We start from the raw sequence: 15,507 nt of genomic DNA, 5'->3' as shown, positions 1-15,507 counted from the left end.
CAAATGGACTGTTGAATAAAGGCAAAAACATTTCAAAAGTTTAACAAACCAATTCTGTGCTTTGTGGTAATGACAAAAACAACCTACACTTATCAATGGGATCACAGAAGTGCTACAACACAGAAGAAGGTTGTTCAGCCCACAGTCTTTGCACCAGCTCTCCAAGCATACATCACGATTCAGTGTCATTCTCCTGTCTCTTCCTCATTAGATGACTATTTAAATTGAAACAATGTCCTTTTGAATGACTCAGTTGAATCTGCTTCCATCACATTTTCAAGCACTGCATCCCAAACATGAAGATTTTTTTCCTCCCTACGTTGCACTTGCTTCTTTTGCAAATCACTTTAATCTGTGCCCTCTAATTCTTGACCTTGTTACAAGTTGGAATAGTTTCTCCCTGTCCATCTAGCCTCCATCTGTCAGGTGTCCTCTTGCCTTTTTCACTCAAATCTATCATCATAGCTAAAATTTCTCATCCATGGAACAATTCTTGCAAATCTCTTATGAATTCCTCCACTGTGTTCATGTCCTTCCTGTTGTGCCCAGAACTGTACACAATACTTCTGCTGAGGGCTAATAAGTATCAAAAAGAAGTTCAGCATCATGTTGTTGCTCTAGTACTCCATGCCCCTATTAATAAAGCATAGAATACAGTATGCTTTATTAACAGTTCTCTCCATCGGTCCTGTCACCTTCAATAATCTGTACATATGTGACACTCACGCCTCTCTACCCCTGCACCTCTTTTAGAATTACACACTTTATTTTATATTGTTCTTCCTACCGAAGTACATCACTTCAAACTCTTGCATTGTTTCACATTTCTATACAGTGCCTCTCACAGAATGGAATACCCCAGGCACCTCGCAAGAGTATTACAAAATTCCTGCCAAGCTATGTTAGAAAGTATTATGCCAAATAACCAAAAGCTTAGTCAAAGAGGTAGGTTTCAAGGCAAATTATAAAAAAGAGAAGCAAGTTGGAGAGGGTTAAAGAGATTGGGTTGGGGAGAGTGTGGGGGAGGTGGGGGAGTTGGAAGGAAGGATGCAAGGGAATAGTCCAGAGCTTGAAACAAGTAATTGATGCAGCAACTTTAGATGGTTGGGCATGGAGGAATACTCTAAAGGATTACCCACAACAATGTCTGGAACAAGGATGACTGATTTGAAACATTTACAAGCATCTTCCCTTGTGCTACGTATGATTCTGATCAGTGGAGAGGCTTCCGTAGCTAGGGTTTGTGCTTCCATATTCAATCAAATGCTGCTTTGACATCATGGTCTAAGAGTGATTGCCCTGGAGTCCAGTATGATTGTCCATGATTGAACTGATTAAAACTTGGGTTGTTCTAAAGACCAGAATTGAATTTTTGCAGCAATCGGAGGTCTGTAGGAATGCAGAAGGTTACAGCAATATGGAAACAATTTACTAAGAGAAAAAAGGTTAATATCAAGGCATTTTCCAGAACAGGATTGAGCACATGAACAATAAATTAATAGAACACCGTGCGAGTGATGATAGGAACGAGGATGAGAGGCCATTCAGGAAGGCAGTAGGAAAGTCAAGTTTAGAGGATAAAAAAAATGATTTAAGCAGCAGTTGAGTCGAAGGGAGAAGATTGTAAATGTTACAGAGGTGGAAGCACGTGATCTTCTGGTTATAAGCTCTTCTAAAAGCCAGATATGAACTGATCTGAATCAATCCGAGGCAGTTGCTAGGGAACAGAGTTTCAAATAGAACAGCCTTGATCTTCTCAATATTTAGCTGGAAGGGGTTTCTACTCATCCAGTGTGAGATAACTGATAAGCAGTATGACAAATCAAAGCTACCAGAAGACAGATATGTTTGTCCACATTTAAACTACAAGTCAATATCACAATTTACTGTAAGTATAATCATCTGTCAGTTAGTACCCTCTGGGTTATTGCCTTCTGTCTCACTGACAGTCATTGATCAATTGGTAAATAGTCTGTAAATCAGTAAGAATCTGAAACTGATGATAACCCCATTCCTTGCTATTCTGCTCTTCCTCGTACTAATTGATAAATTTCATCATTCCAAGTGTTTGCCATTTCCTGATATGAAGGCATCAACTCGACATCCATGCAACAGTGAAAAAGCAAAAGGGAGTCCCTACATTTAAACAAGAACAATTGTCTCAAAGCAGTCCAGATGACAGAAGTGCTGTATTCCAGTCTCTTGTGCCTGCTCCTGACTTTGTTATCAAACCTGCCGATAAAGGTGGAGCTGTTGTCATCTGGTATACTGACCTCAACCTGGCAGAGGCTGATCAACAATTCTCAGAAACTTACTCTTATCTCCCTCTGGAACGTAATCTCCAAAACTGAATATCACAATGTTGCTTCCAGAACTGTCACTGGCCTCATCTGGAGGTCTCCCCGCCCCACAGTCTCCCACCTCATAGACTCCTAACCCCACACAGCCTACTTCTACCTTCTTCATAAATGGGACTGCCCTGGCAGGCTCATCATTCCAATCTTTTGCTAGCCTCATCCAGTCTCTTCCCATTTTCATTTCAATTTATTAAGTGAAAAAAATCAATGTCAAGGCATTGCCAGACCAGGACTGAGCACCTGGAGATTTTTCTGAAACTTTACGTTGTTTCCACAATTTCCCGTTTCTTAGCCCCAGCCATGGATATGTAATCCATCTACACAGTCTGATGACTCCTCACCCCATCTTTGAAAAGGGACCTTACCAATCCCCATCCACCTCCACCCTCATTTGCCTGGCAGAGCGCATTCTCACCTTGAACAACTCCTCCTTTAACTTGACTCACTTTCTCCAAGTCAAAGGTGTGGCTATAGGTACCTCCCAATTATAAAAAGCAAAATAGTGAAATATAAAAAAAAGTGATGAAGAAACTCAGTATGCCTTGCAACATCTGTGGAGACAGAGGCAGAGATAACCTTTTGAGGCCAGTATGACATTTTTGCAACTCTATTCCCAAAAAAAAGACAATGCAGTTCCCCTAGTCCTCACTTCTAGCCACCAGCTACTGCATTCAAATGGCATTCTCTGCCATCTGCAGCACTAAACACATCTTGCCCTCTCCTCTGCAGTCAGCATTCCACAGAAATGGTTCCCCCACCTTACCGAGGTCCACTCCTCCATCACTCCTAACACTTCCTCACCCGTCCACCTTATACTTTGGGGCCTCTCCATGTCATGTCAGGTGGTATAACCCTTTACAGTCATGGAGTCATGGAGCTGTACAGCATGGAAACAGACCCTTCAGTCCAACTCATCCATGCCGACCAGATATCCTAAATGAATCCAGTCCCATTTGCCAGTGTCTGGCCCATATCTCGCTAAACCATTCCTTTCCATACATCCATCCAGATGCCTATTAAATGCTGTTATTGTACCAGCCTCCACCACTTCCTCTGGTAGCTCATTCCACACATACAACACCCTCTACATGAAAACATTGCCCCTTAAGGCCCTTTTAAATCTTTCCCCTCTCACCTTAAACCCAGGCCCTCTAGGTTTGAGCTCCCCTACCCTGTGGAAAAGAACTTATCTATTTACCCTATCCAAGCCCTTCATGATTTTATAAACTTCTATAATGTCATCCCTCAGCCTCCAAATCTCCAGGGAAAACAGCCCCAGCCTATTCAGCCTCTCCCTATAGCTCAAACCCTCCAACCCTGACAAAATCTTGCTGTTTTCCCCTTATCTTCCTTATTGTTGTTCATTACTGATTGTATGGCAGCACTTTTCCAAATGGATAAAGTGCTGCAATGCATCTCACCATTTACACTAAGCTGATGAGATTGATTTTATTCTCCACTTAGTATGGCACACTGCCCAATATTCATGGCATGCCACAAACCACATATAACAATAGAAGGGCCTTGACCCGTAACAATTGTAGTAAAGGGGCTAGTCAAACAGCCTACCCCTACAATGAAGCTGGTATCTGTGGCAGTGCTGCATGTCAGAAGGCTGGCCAAACCCCACCCCACATCAGCAATTGCTGCAATCAAGAATAGGTATAGTAATCATAAAATCAGGTCACACAGACCAGTTTTCAAAGGGCACCTAAGTCAGCTCAGCTCAGTGAAAACAAATTGTTCATAGCACATTACCTTTTCCAAGGTAATGTACTATTAGTATGGAAGATTATTTTCCTCCAGGCAAAGAGCTAACTATAGTGCACGTGAAAGTGATGTAGATTTTATGAAAGACCTCAGTCAATCTTCACCATCCACACAAGGTAAACATTAAGCTGCCAACTCCATATCCTGTCTACCCTCTCCGAAACCTTCAGGAATTCTCCTTCAATGTATCTCTGAAATCCCTGAAGAGATGTTAATTCCTCAAAATATTCCTTTTCATTCATTTCACTGTCCTACAATTCTGCTCCATCATTCCAACTTATTGACCTATGAAGTCAGCATTTTTACTGAATACATTATTGAATATAATAAAAATTCAATTTTCTAGTCTTGCAAACTGATATATAGATTAAAGAATATGTAAGATCAAAAAGCACAAAAATTCAGCTAAATACCTGTGGATGAAATGTGCTTTTTCTCAAGAAGTATTCTTTCACAGATTGCAGGCTTTGCTAACTAGGCCATTGCTGATTCTTAACTGCCCACAAGAATGTATTGATGAGCTGCCCTACAGTCATAGAGTCTTATAGTACAAAAAAAAGACCCTTTGGTCCAACCAATCCATGCTGAACATAAACCCAAAATAAACTAGTCCCACCTGCCTGCCCCGGTCTACATCCCTCCAAACCTTTCTTATTCAGAGATCCATCCAAATGTCTTTTAAACATTGTCATTTTACCCACATCCACCACTTCATCCGGAAGTTCATGCCACACACGAGCCACCCTCTGTATAAAAGATTTGCCTCATGTGTCTTTTTTAAAATCGCTCTTCTGTCGCCTTAAAAATGTGCCCTCTAGTCTTGGAATCCCCGGTCTTAGGGAAAAGACAATCACCATCAACTCTATTTACACTTCTCACTATTTTATAAACTTCTGTCAAGTCAACTCTCAACCTCTTATGCTCCAGTGGAAAAAATCCCAGCCTTTCCTTGTAACTCAAACCTTCCATACCCAGCAACATCTTGGTAAATCTCCTCTGAACTCTCTCCAGCTTAATAATATCCTTCCTATAACAGGGTCACTTCCTCAATAAACTCAATCAAGTTTGTGTGACATGATTTTCCTCACACAAAACCATGCTGACTAGTAATAAATCAATTTTCGCCTAAGTATCCATAAATCCTGTGTCGTTTATAATCAGCTTCCCGAAATATTTTAATCTAAGTGTTTCAGACACACACACACACACAGGTGTATCCAGAACCACTGAAGGAAAGGTGATAGTATTTCCAAGTCACAATGGTGTATGGCTTGGAGAGGAACTTGCAGCAATCATTTTCCCATGAATCTGCTCCCTTTGGTTCTCTAGGTGGTACATGTAGCAGGTTTGGAAGGTGTACTTAAATGAGCCTTGGAAGAGTTATTGAAGTATATCTTACAGGTGGAACATGCCTCTGTGTTGGCGAGGAAGGGAAGGAATGTTAAGATGGTGGATGTGGTGCCAATTAGACAGCCTATCACACTATCAAATGTGCTTCGCCCCAATAGAGATGTTGTACCAGATATGTCATGGAGGATTTCATCTTATGTGGAAGCAGGTGGCAGGGGAATCCTGACTGTGGGTAGATGAGATAAATTTGACAATCCAAGTTAAATAATTGAGTTTAACAGTCGGCCACATTGAGTACACAAAAAAGTAATTATGTCATCAATGCCTAAATCCTAATTCTCTGATTACCCTGTAGTTGCCAGTGGGAAATAATGAATCCTACTTACACTGTAAGCTTTCCTAAAAGATTTGGGTCAAGATCTCAGAAATCCCTGTCATTATGGGAGTAGCACTACCACAAGGATCTAACTTAACCTCACAATAAATCAAGCCTCTACATATTTAATGTAGATGATAATCCTCATACCATGTTAGTATTAATCTAATTCTTCAAGACCCTCAGAAACCTTTCCTACTGTAATGGATCAACTATAACCACTGACAGACAACGCTTTAATGGGTGCCACAACGTCACAGGGCACATAGACCGTCTGCAATGCCCAACCATTTACAGTTTAGCCAAAGTAGCTAAAGCAGACTGTTAAACACCAACTGTCACTAATGGAACAACCAAGGGAAACTGAATCACACTTTGACAGCACAAACAACGCACTTTGTGTTGTTTGGAGACAGGGGAACAGGACTCTTGTACCCGCTTACCAGTTTAAAATGTTCTGTTGCTACTGACGTCCTCCACACCAAAAGTACTTTATTGATAAGGGTTTGTAAGCCTCATCTGTCTACAAAGCAGAGCAAATTCATCAGCAGTAAGCTCCCTGGAAAAACTCTAACACAATGCTAAGATGGAAAATTCAAACAATATTTGTTTTGTGGACCCAATGCTAAAATACCATCTTTTACTAAAGCAGACAAGTTTAGACTGAGTAACCCTGTTAAAATGTACAAAATGACTAATATGGCAAGATTTTTCGTACTTGGAACAAAGTTATAATTGGCACAAGAATATATTTACTTCAACAGGACAAGTAATTAGAAACAGATCATTCCACCACCACCTCCCACCATTTTCATTTTCACTTACACATTCCTCATCACTTACTTCCGAAGGACAGCAATCTCATTCTCAATGCTATTCTCCTTTCCCTCCAGAGCCTTCTTGGGGATACACTTAATAGCGACCAGTTTCTGAGTCTGCTTTTCCTCAGCGAGGACCACTTCAGAGAACGCACCCCTAGAAACCAAAATGCAGACATATTACCATTTTAAACCTTCATGGCAACTGGTCATTCATTCCTTGACAATTTGTGGAGAAAAAGAAGAGACGGATCTCTAACTAAACCCCAATTAGCCACAAGAAAACTCACCTAAACATGAGGCAGGAAGGAGTGTTACATTCAAGCAGGGGTGTAAAGACAGCATTCTCAAGCATTTGACTTACGCAGAGTACTTGCTACTCTGTTGTGAGAAGTGTCAGGCACTGAAGAGTACATGGTTAACCAAAGGGAAATCTCCTGTTAAACGCCTTAAAGTCAAACAAGAAACTGTTTCCACTGGCAACAGATTCAGTGATTAGAGAAGATTTTAAGACATAAACACAGTGAGTCGCCATGATCTGGAATACACTGCTTGAAAGATAATGGAAGAAGATGCAACAACTTGTCACAAGGACTTCCTACACACTTAGAAAAGAGTCATTTGCAAAGCTACAGGAAGAAAAGAGAGTGGAGTGGAGGGGTGAGATTAATTTGATATTTCTTTTACAAAGAGTCAACACAGGTACAATGGGCCAAAGCAGCCTCTTTCAGTGCAGTAGGAGTCTATTGAGACATTCTAGCAGCCAGCAGGCCAAGTGAATGGGGGGAGCCACTGTACGTGGCAGTGTATTCATTTACAGGGCTTCACTCCATTAGTAGATTTCAATGGAGCAAGAATGAAAAATACACTGGTAGGAATGCTGGGTAGATTGTGTCATTCCATGGCTGAACAGACCAAAATTATGAACTGTCCAATCGCACATTTCAAAACAGTTACTCGGGTGAAGCAGCAAAGCTGCGGGAAAGTAATAGGAGACACCACCTTCCTGAGACATTTAATGTTCAAAATAATGTTTACTTTCGCATGTTCATATACCACAAATGTAATAGGAAAAGAAATTGTCCAACTTCCTGCAGTCATTTAAACACCAGATAGCTGCCTGTTCATCACTATGGATCAGATACGTGGTTATGGCAAGAAAATTACTGTTGAGTGATTTTCAACAGATAAACAATCAAAATATTGTAAAAGGACACTTGCTTTTCCCTTGTTAACATTGGCAAACTGTAAATTCTATACTGTGTGTCTTATATTGAGGTACAGTAAACAATTAGGAAAGTAAATGGTATGTCAGCTTTTTTTCTCAACGGGACTGCCATATCAGAGTAAAGCAGGCTTACGAGGATTTGTGTGGGACCTTGGCCAGACCAGGAACCAGGACAGAAGTGATGCCCAGCCCTGATGCCCAGCAATACCACCCTTCACACCCTCAAAATCTAAGTGCAGTAGACCTCCTACAGCCGGAAGATCAGGGGGTCAGACCCTGATGTATTCCCTGTTTCAAACTCTGGGTGAGACCATATGTGTGACACTGAGAATAGTTCTGGGTGTTTTGCCCAAAGAAAGATTTATTTGCTTCAGTGGACTGTAAAGGTTCACTAGACTGGCACTGGGAAAGACAGAATTGCCCTATGAGGAGCACATGAATAGACAAAACCTCTGCTCTCCAGAGTTTAGAAAAATGAGGGATGATCTCATTGAAATATGTAAAGTTCTGAAGGGCATGACAGGGTAAATGTTTGGAGAATGTTTCTCCTGGTTGGCGAATCTAGAATGATCACGAGGACAGGTAAAGAGGTAGACCATTTACAACCAAAGAGGAGGTGGAAGTTATTCACTCAATTGTTATTCAATGCAGTTCTCTACTGCAGTGTTGTCAAGTACATTCAAGTCAGAGACCAGTAGACTTATAAAGGAGTCAAGAGATATGGAGATGGCGTGGCAAAGTGTAGCTGATGTAGAAAAACAGCCATGATCTTGCTGAAGGGCAGGGCACACTCGAAGGGCCTATTCTTACTCCCGCTTCTTCGATGTCATAGCCAGGCAAAGTGATTAATGTACCTCTGCTGTATCAGCATGGTCCATCTTCTATTAGCAGAGAGATGACTACTAAGGGGCCATCGCGTTGAGTGAAAAATATGGACACCGTCACAGAGCTGGAGAACAGGTTTAGAAGTAGCATGAGCATTGTATGAATTTTCACATGCCATGCTTGCTCCTGTTAGAGTTCGTTCCATCTAATGAGAGTTACAAATATTTAGCCTTTGCATTTCATGTTGAAGTGCATTACAATTTGCTTTGATGCCACTGTTGCAGCTTAAACACTTTGGATTCTTCATTATAACCCAACAAGCATCCCTTACAGTGATATCTATAATCTACATCACTCATTGAAAAGCACCTCGCAGCCCTTTGCGACAGACTGGTATTAAAAGTAGGTAATCAATGATGCTGTCATTGCCACGAACGATGAAACTGACATCTCATACAGCAAAAAGGGCAATGGATTTTCTAATTTTCAGAAAACTCTAGGATCTCATGTTCATTCTATGCCATTGCCAGAGTATTCCTCTCGACAAGAATGACAGTGCCTGAGGGTCAAGTACTTGGCTCTTTCTCTAAATGGGCCCTCCTAATACAAGAACCTGAGGTTATCAGAGATGCATCGAGGAGCCATCTCCTATTTGGTGTAATGAAAAGCCACCTTTCACAAACTGCTCTCAATACAATGCATTAAAAGAACAGCGAAGTAGTTAAAGGATGGTCTAGTTTTGGTTTAACCCTCCTTCTGATTTGGAAAGCACTTGGGCAATTTTGTTTCATTTCTGTCTGACTTTAAGCGGATCAACTTTCCATTTAAACCAGGGAGTGGCTGAGAGCAATCTCCAAACTTTCTAACAGAGCTGTTGATGCCAGGGAAAACTACTGGGTTAATATTTCCAAATAGAAATTACAATTGATTCAATAAAAGGTGAACTGAAAGTGACATCTTACTTCAGAATGACGATATCACCCCTTTATTTTGTTCCTTATTTTCAAAGATTATGGCAGATGATTACTCCTTGAAAGATGAGCTCTGAGGGTTAAGCCCAGTAAGATCTGACCAACTGCAATTCAAATACAATAACTGGCTGTTTTATAAATTCGACTTAAGGAACAGTAATCTCATCTTCAATGCAGCAGCATGACATCATACATCTTCAGTTAAAATGATCTTACCTTTGCTTTATTGTTCATGTGAGTGGGTACAGATCTTTGTAGTCTCTAAAAACTGTCCAAAAGTACACATTTACTTAACGCATTCAATTTGTCCTAAATAAGATGATTTTTGATGACTAAACTCCAAAATCGTTTGATTACAAATATTGTCTTTCAAGCTGAACTTAAAGAGAGATGCAGCGGGGGTATAAGATGGAAGAGACGGGAAAGGGTCAAGCATTTAAATTTGCCCAAGATTCTTAAGGCATAATCTTGACATCTGCCATTGCTTGGCCTCGCACATCTGCTGATGTTAAAACACCAACTTGGCTATCTGACCTACAGCAAGTTTCAATTTCCAGCGACATATTGGAGAACATAAATATTTCAAGCATATAAACCCTCATGGTAACCTAGTAAACTAAGTTAACAAGGGCATGTCAAATGTGGATAAAGGATTTATTTAAGACAAAGGTGGATCTGCTTATGAAATCTGAAACATGCACACAGCCCAGATTAAGAATTGATAGTTGCTTTGTTAGGTAAGGGAACTGAGGGTTACAGCATCAAGGCAGAAAGACAGAATTAAGACACACATCAGTAAAGATCTCCTCAAAGATAATTAGGCCTGAGAGACTGAATGCCCTGGTTCTCTTCTTAAATTCCACCTTTTTATTCTTTCATGCAATGTGGTGGTTGCTAGAAAAGCCAACATTTGTTGTCCATCCCTAATTACTCTGGAACTAAGGGTCTTACTTGGTCATTTCATAGGGCAATTAGCCACATACAGTGGATCTGGAGTTATACATAAACAGCAGGAGGTTAGGATTGCAGATTTCCTTTCCTAAAAGACATTAGGAAACCATACGCCTTTTTACAACAATTGATAATAGTTGCACGGTCACTATTACTAGAACTGGCTTTCATTTCCAAATTTCATTAACTAAATTTAAACTCCACCATTTGCCTAATAGAATTTGTACTCATGCTCCCAGAACAGTAGCTTGGATTACTATCTATGCAACATACCTCCAGGCACTGTCTCCCTACCTCTATAGGATGCCTCGGATTTCTCGGTTTATGATCTTGAATATTTCTATTCATCTGCTGAGAAATTCTCAATTTTTAGTAGACTTTTGGAGTCCAAGGCCATCAAAGTATATGGGATTACTGCAGGAATTTGAGGTTGAGGTAGAAGATCAGGTTCAAATAGCCTACTGCTACATTTTAAATGAAGGGTGACAGCGAGGTCTCCATGACATCTCCACCTTGCACCTCTCCAGAAAAGTGACCAAATGCAAACCAGTGAAACATTAATGCATTGCTCACCTGCAATGCAAAGAAATCGTTTCCCATGGCAAGGAACTGAGCTGTTATCTCAGGGTGACAATTCAAAATAAGCAACGAAGGGAGCTGCTTGACAAGAGTTTGGCACTGAACCAATTTAATAATGTTCTAACCATCTCTGTAAGAGTGAGAAATGATAGCCGGTGAAATCCATTGTTAGCATTCTAATCAATATATCCACTAGTCTCACATTTTACACAGCAGACTATGGAGATATCCACTATGTCTGTAGTGAACTCAAGTCACCAGGACTTAAGTTCATTAGTAGGAGCATCCTTTAACCCCACATGCTAACAAACAAAGTACTACATTGTGTATCTTTTTTCCCCCAATTACCTAAGTATTTTGGTTCTGAAAGTGAAACTTGTTGTAACCAAACAATCATTTCTATTAGTAGGCACTTTTGGCTGCAACAAGCTAAAGAAGTATAGATGCCAAACAGATTACAACAACATTCATTCCCTAACAAGGCTGTGTGGGAGGAATGCACATTTTTGGCTGTTTTATATGGTTTCTCTTTTTTAAAAAAAATGCCAGCTTCAGAAATGTCATCGAACCGGAGCAACCTTAATAACTAAAATATAAGTTTTAAAATGTCTGTTTTGCATTTTTAAATTCTGAATGGAGATCAAACAAATCTGAAGAATTCAAACTGAATGGCTCAATGTCTAGCGCAAGCCTCAGTTTGAAAAAGTTGCATTCAAGAGAGACTGCATGATTAAAATGTTAAAATAAAAGTGCTCGCTCAATTTGGAAGTAAAGATGTGGGTGGACAAATTGGACAGTCCCCAAAACAAAAGGGCATGGGAACCGTGATGTTCAATTAACCATAGCCGCTTCAATGTAACACAGGTAGCACGTCAACTTAGTGCTGCCTGATCATCTAAATTAATGGTGTGTGTTTACAACATTGTCGGCTGTCCCTCAATTCAAGAATGATGTCTGCTCAGGGTTGAAAGTTTCTGTCGTGGGTCTTTGTGTGAGTGAACAATCCTAGTCTCCATCGACAGATCATTGAGCACATGTAGCAGAGTATCTTGAGCGGAAGTGGGATTGAGAGTTCCGAATTTGCTTGCTTTTATACCACGACTATGCTTCATCATGTTTAATTAACTTGCTTGTGTTTTTTGAAGAGGTAACAAAAAGTGTCGATGACAGCAATGTACACATGGATTTCCAGAAGGCACTTGACACAGTGCTACACAAGAGACTTGTGAGCAAAATTTTAGATCACGCTATAAAAGGGACAATGCAAGATAGATACAAAATTGGCCGAGTGATAGTAAGAGAGTAATGGCCAATGGATATTTTTCGGGCTGGAGGAAGGTTTGTAGTGGAATTCCCTTCAGATCAGTATTGGGGCCCTTGCTTTTCCTGCTGTATATATTAATGACCTGAAACTTGGTGCACAGGAGCCAATTCCATAGCTTGCAGATGACAAAACTTGGAAGAACTGTAAACTTTGAGGAAGTCAGTATAGAACTCCAAATGGGCACTGATGGAGTTAGCAGATAGATAAGGTTCAATATAGAGAGGGATGAGGTGGTGAGTTTTGGGAGGACGAACATTGAAAGACGATATAAAATATGAGTTGAGTTCTAAAGGGAATGGAGGAACAGAGGGACTTGTGTGTGCATGTGCACAGAAGATAGCAAGACAGGTGGAGAGAGCAGTCATTAAAACATACAGTGTCCTGGGCTTCATTAATAGGGGCGGAGATAACAAAAGCAAGAAGGTCGTGATGAACTTGTAGAAGATACTTGTAAGGCCTCAGCAGTAGTAATGTGCACAGTTGTAGGTGCTGCATTGTTATCACGTTGGGAATGCATTGGAGAAAGTCACAGGAATTGTGTCATACAGCATGGAAACAGACCCTTCAGTCCAGCTCAACCATGCTGGCCAAATTTCACTAACTAAATGAGTTCCATTTGCCTGCATTTGGCTCATATCCTTCCCAAACTTTCCTGTTCGTGTACCTGTCCAAGTGTCTTTTAAATGTTGTAAATGTACCTGCGTCTACCACTTTCTCTGGCAGTTTAGTCCAAATGCAAACCACCCACAGTGTGAAAAAGCTACCCCTCAGGTCCCTTATAAATCTTTCTCCTCTCATTTTAAAACTATGCCCTTCTTCCAGGCACTGATTCAATGCTGCTGTGCTTCAAGGCAAACTTCAGAGTGCCATGGTAGTATTTCCTTTATTCCCCATTGGATTGTTGGTCATTTGAGCAGAGTATCTGGTCAACATGTTGGTTGTACAGATATTTTGCCTGAATCCTTGTGGAGATGGCTTCAAGAAGAATACTAATGCTTGTTGAAGAGCTGTCCCATTAAATTGGAGAATGTGGCAGAAGCACTGCTGGTGGAATTTCAAAGCGTCCTTGTGTCGGAATGTGGTCGGAGTCTACTAGTCTGTTCTTAGGCTGCAGCCATCAGCAGGAGGCCCAAAATTGTGACTTGCTGATACCATAAGGCTAGCTTGCACTGCTCTTAAAGGCAGTGCTCATCATTATTCAGGTTCATGTTTCCATGGCCATAGGCAATGACTGGACTCAAACCATAGGAGATGATGGAATCCTCAGAACTAATTCTCACTTTCCCCTCAATCCACATTTTTAAAAATTTCATTAGAATCATAGAATCCCTACAGTGTGGAAGCAGGCCATTTGGCCCATCAAGGTCATATCAACCTTCTGGAAAATATTCCAATCTCACCCACCCCCCATCTTATAATGCTGCATTTCCCACAGCTAATCCTCCTAACCAATACATCACTGCACACTTTGGGCAATTTAACATGGCCAAGTCACCTAACCTGAATATCTTTGGCCTGTGGGAGGAAACTGGAGTAAACTCACACAGACACAGAGAGAACGTGCAAACTCCACACAGGCAGTCACCCGAGGCTAGAATTGAACCCAGGTCACTGGTGCTGTGAGGCAGCAATGCTAGCCACCGAGCCACTGTGCCACACTAATGCAATTTACAACTTAATATAAGGACACATCACTTCTGTTCTCCAATTCCACACACCCCAACCAGATCATTGAGTTGTTTTTCCTTTCAGAAACACAAGAGGTGTAACCCAGGCAGTTAGTAGACAAATATTGGGAAGGCTGTGGTGATGATTTCACTCTCACAGCCATTAGCTCAGAGACTGACAATGTGTACATCCTAGAAGATAGATTAGAGATGGATTTATGTGGTAAGCAACATTCAAATGGATGCTATACAGCCGTTGGATTACTACAGAGGTCAGTTTACTGGAGGGTAAGGGTGCAAACAGTTTCCACTGCAAAGCAATCGGACATGCACTTTGAGGGAGAAGCTTACAGTCTACTGACTACTGATGAGTATGGTTAACGGAGGATTAATAATCCATTCGGAAGTTTGCCAGTCATTGTTAAGGAGCATGGAGGGTATTAGCACCAACTTGGCAAAGGGCTTTGAATATAACTTGGAATTCATCCTGTCCAGCATAGAAGGGGCCGCCAGCCCCATTTGCATATTTGTAGGCTTGATTTTCACACAGCACTCAATGGCCAATGAGGTAGCATTAGTTGGCAAATGTCACAGCAAATATACAAGTCAAGACAATGAGTAGGACATTGTCCCCTAGAACCTTCTCTACCATTTAATAAAATCATGACTGATCTGAAGACTGATCTTCAATTCCACATTCCAGTCTACTTCAATAACCTTTGATTGCTTTGTTCATCAATGAGCCCACCTTCACCTCTTTCTGGGGAAAAAAAATTACAAAGATTCGATCCTCAGAGAGAAAAAAAATTCTCATACCAGTTAAAATTCAGGAGTTTCCCACTTAAGGCTATCTCCCTATGTTCCAAGGTATTTACATCATTTCTTAAGACAAGAGAGCAAAACTAAGTACAGTACTCTAGAAGTGGCCTCACCAGGCTTTATATGATTATAACTAAACATTCCCATATTTAGATTACACTCCTTTATAGTAAAAAACAGCGCTCCATTAGACACTTAATAGTCAAGTGAGGCAGAAGGTCTCACCACTGTCTTCATGGATCTGGATTTGTCAGTGGTCCAGCAATTTGTCCTCCACTCCTGCCAATCTAGCACACCTCTCACTGTTGCTGGTCAGTGAGACTGCTGCCAAGAGGAGGCAGTGTACCTTCAAAACCTCCAAGAGAACATCCTCTAGGGCCACTTACAGCCTTGTCCCCTTCAGGTCAGCAGCCTTCTACCAGCCACTGGGGTAAGACTGTGTGGGAGCACCAAGACAGAGAAAGGCACCCAC

General features: G+C 41.0%; 1 protein-coding gene across 3 annotated transcripts in view; it reads right to left on the bottom strand.

The window, feature by feature from the left end:
• LOC125460414 (calcium/calmodulin-dependent protein kinase type 1) overlaps nucleotides 1-15,507 on the bottom strand; it is a 203,082-nt gene that overhangs the window by 68,906 nt on the left and 118,669 nt on the right. For all 3 annotated transcript variants that reach the window (XM_048547881.2, XM_048547883.2, XM_048547882.2), the window contains exon 3: nucleotides 6,697-6,828. In XM_048547881.2, coding sequence (XP_048403838.1) covers nucleotides 6,697-6,828 — 132 coding nt within the window. The remainder of the gene's footprint in view (nucleotides 1-6,696; nucleotides 6,829-15,507) is intronic.

This window comes from Stegostoma tigrinum, chromosome 11 (assembly GCF_030684315.1).
Source record: "Stegostoma tigrinum isolate sSteTig4 chromosome 11, sSteTig4.hap1, whole genome shotgun sequence".
Taxonomy (NCBI): Eukaryota; Metazoa; Chordata; class Chondrichthyes; order Orectolobiformes; family Stegostomatidae; genus Stegostoma; species Stegostoma tigrinum.
This window is presented reverse-complemented; position numbering and strand designations above follow the sequence as displayed.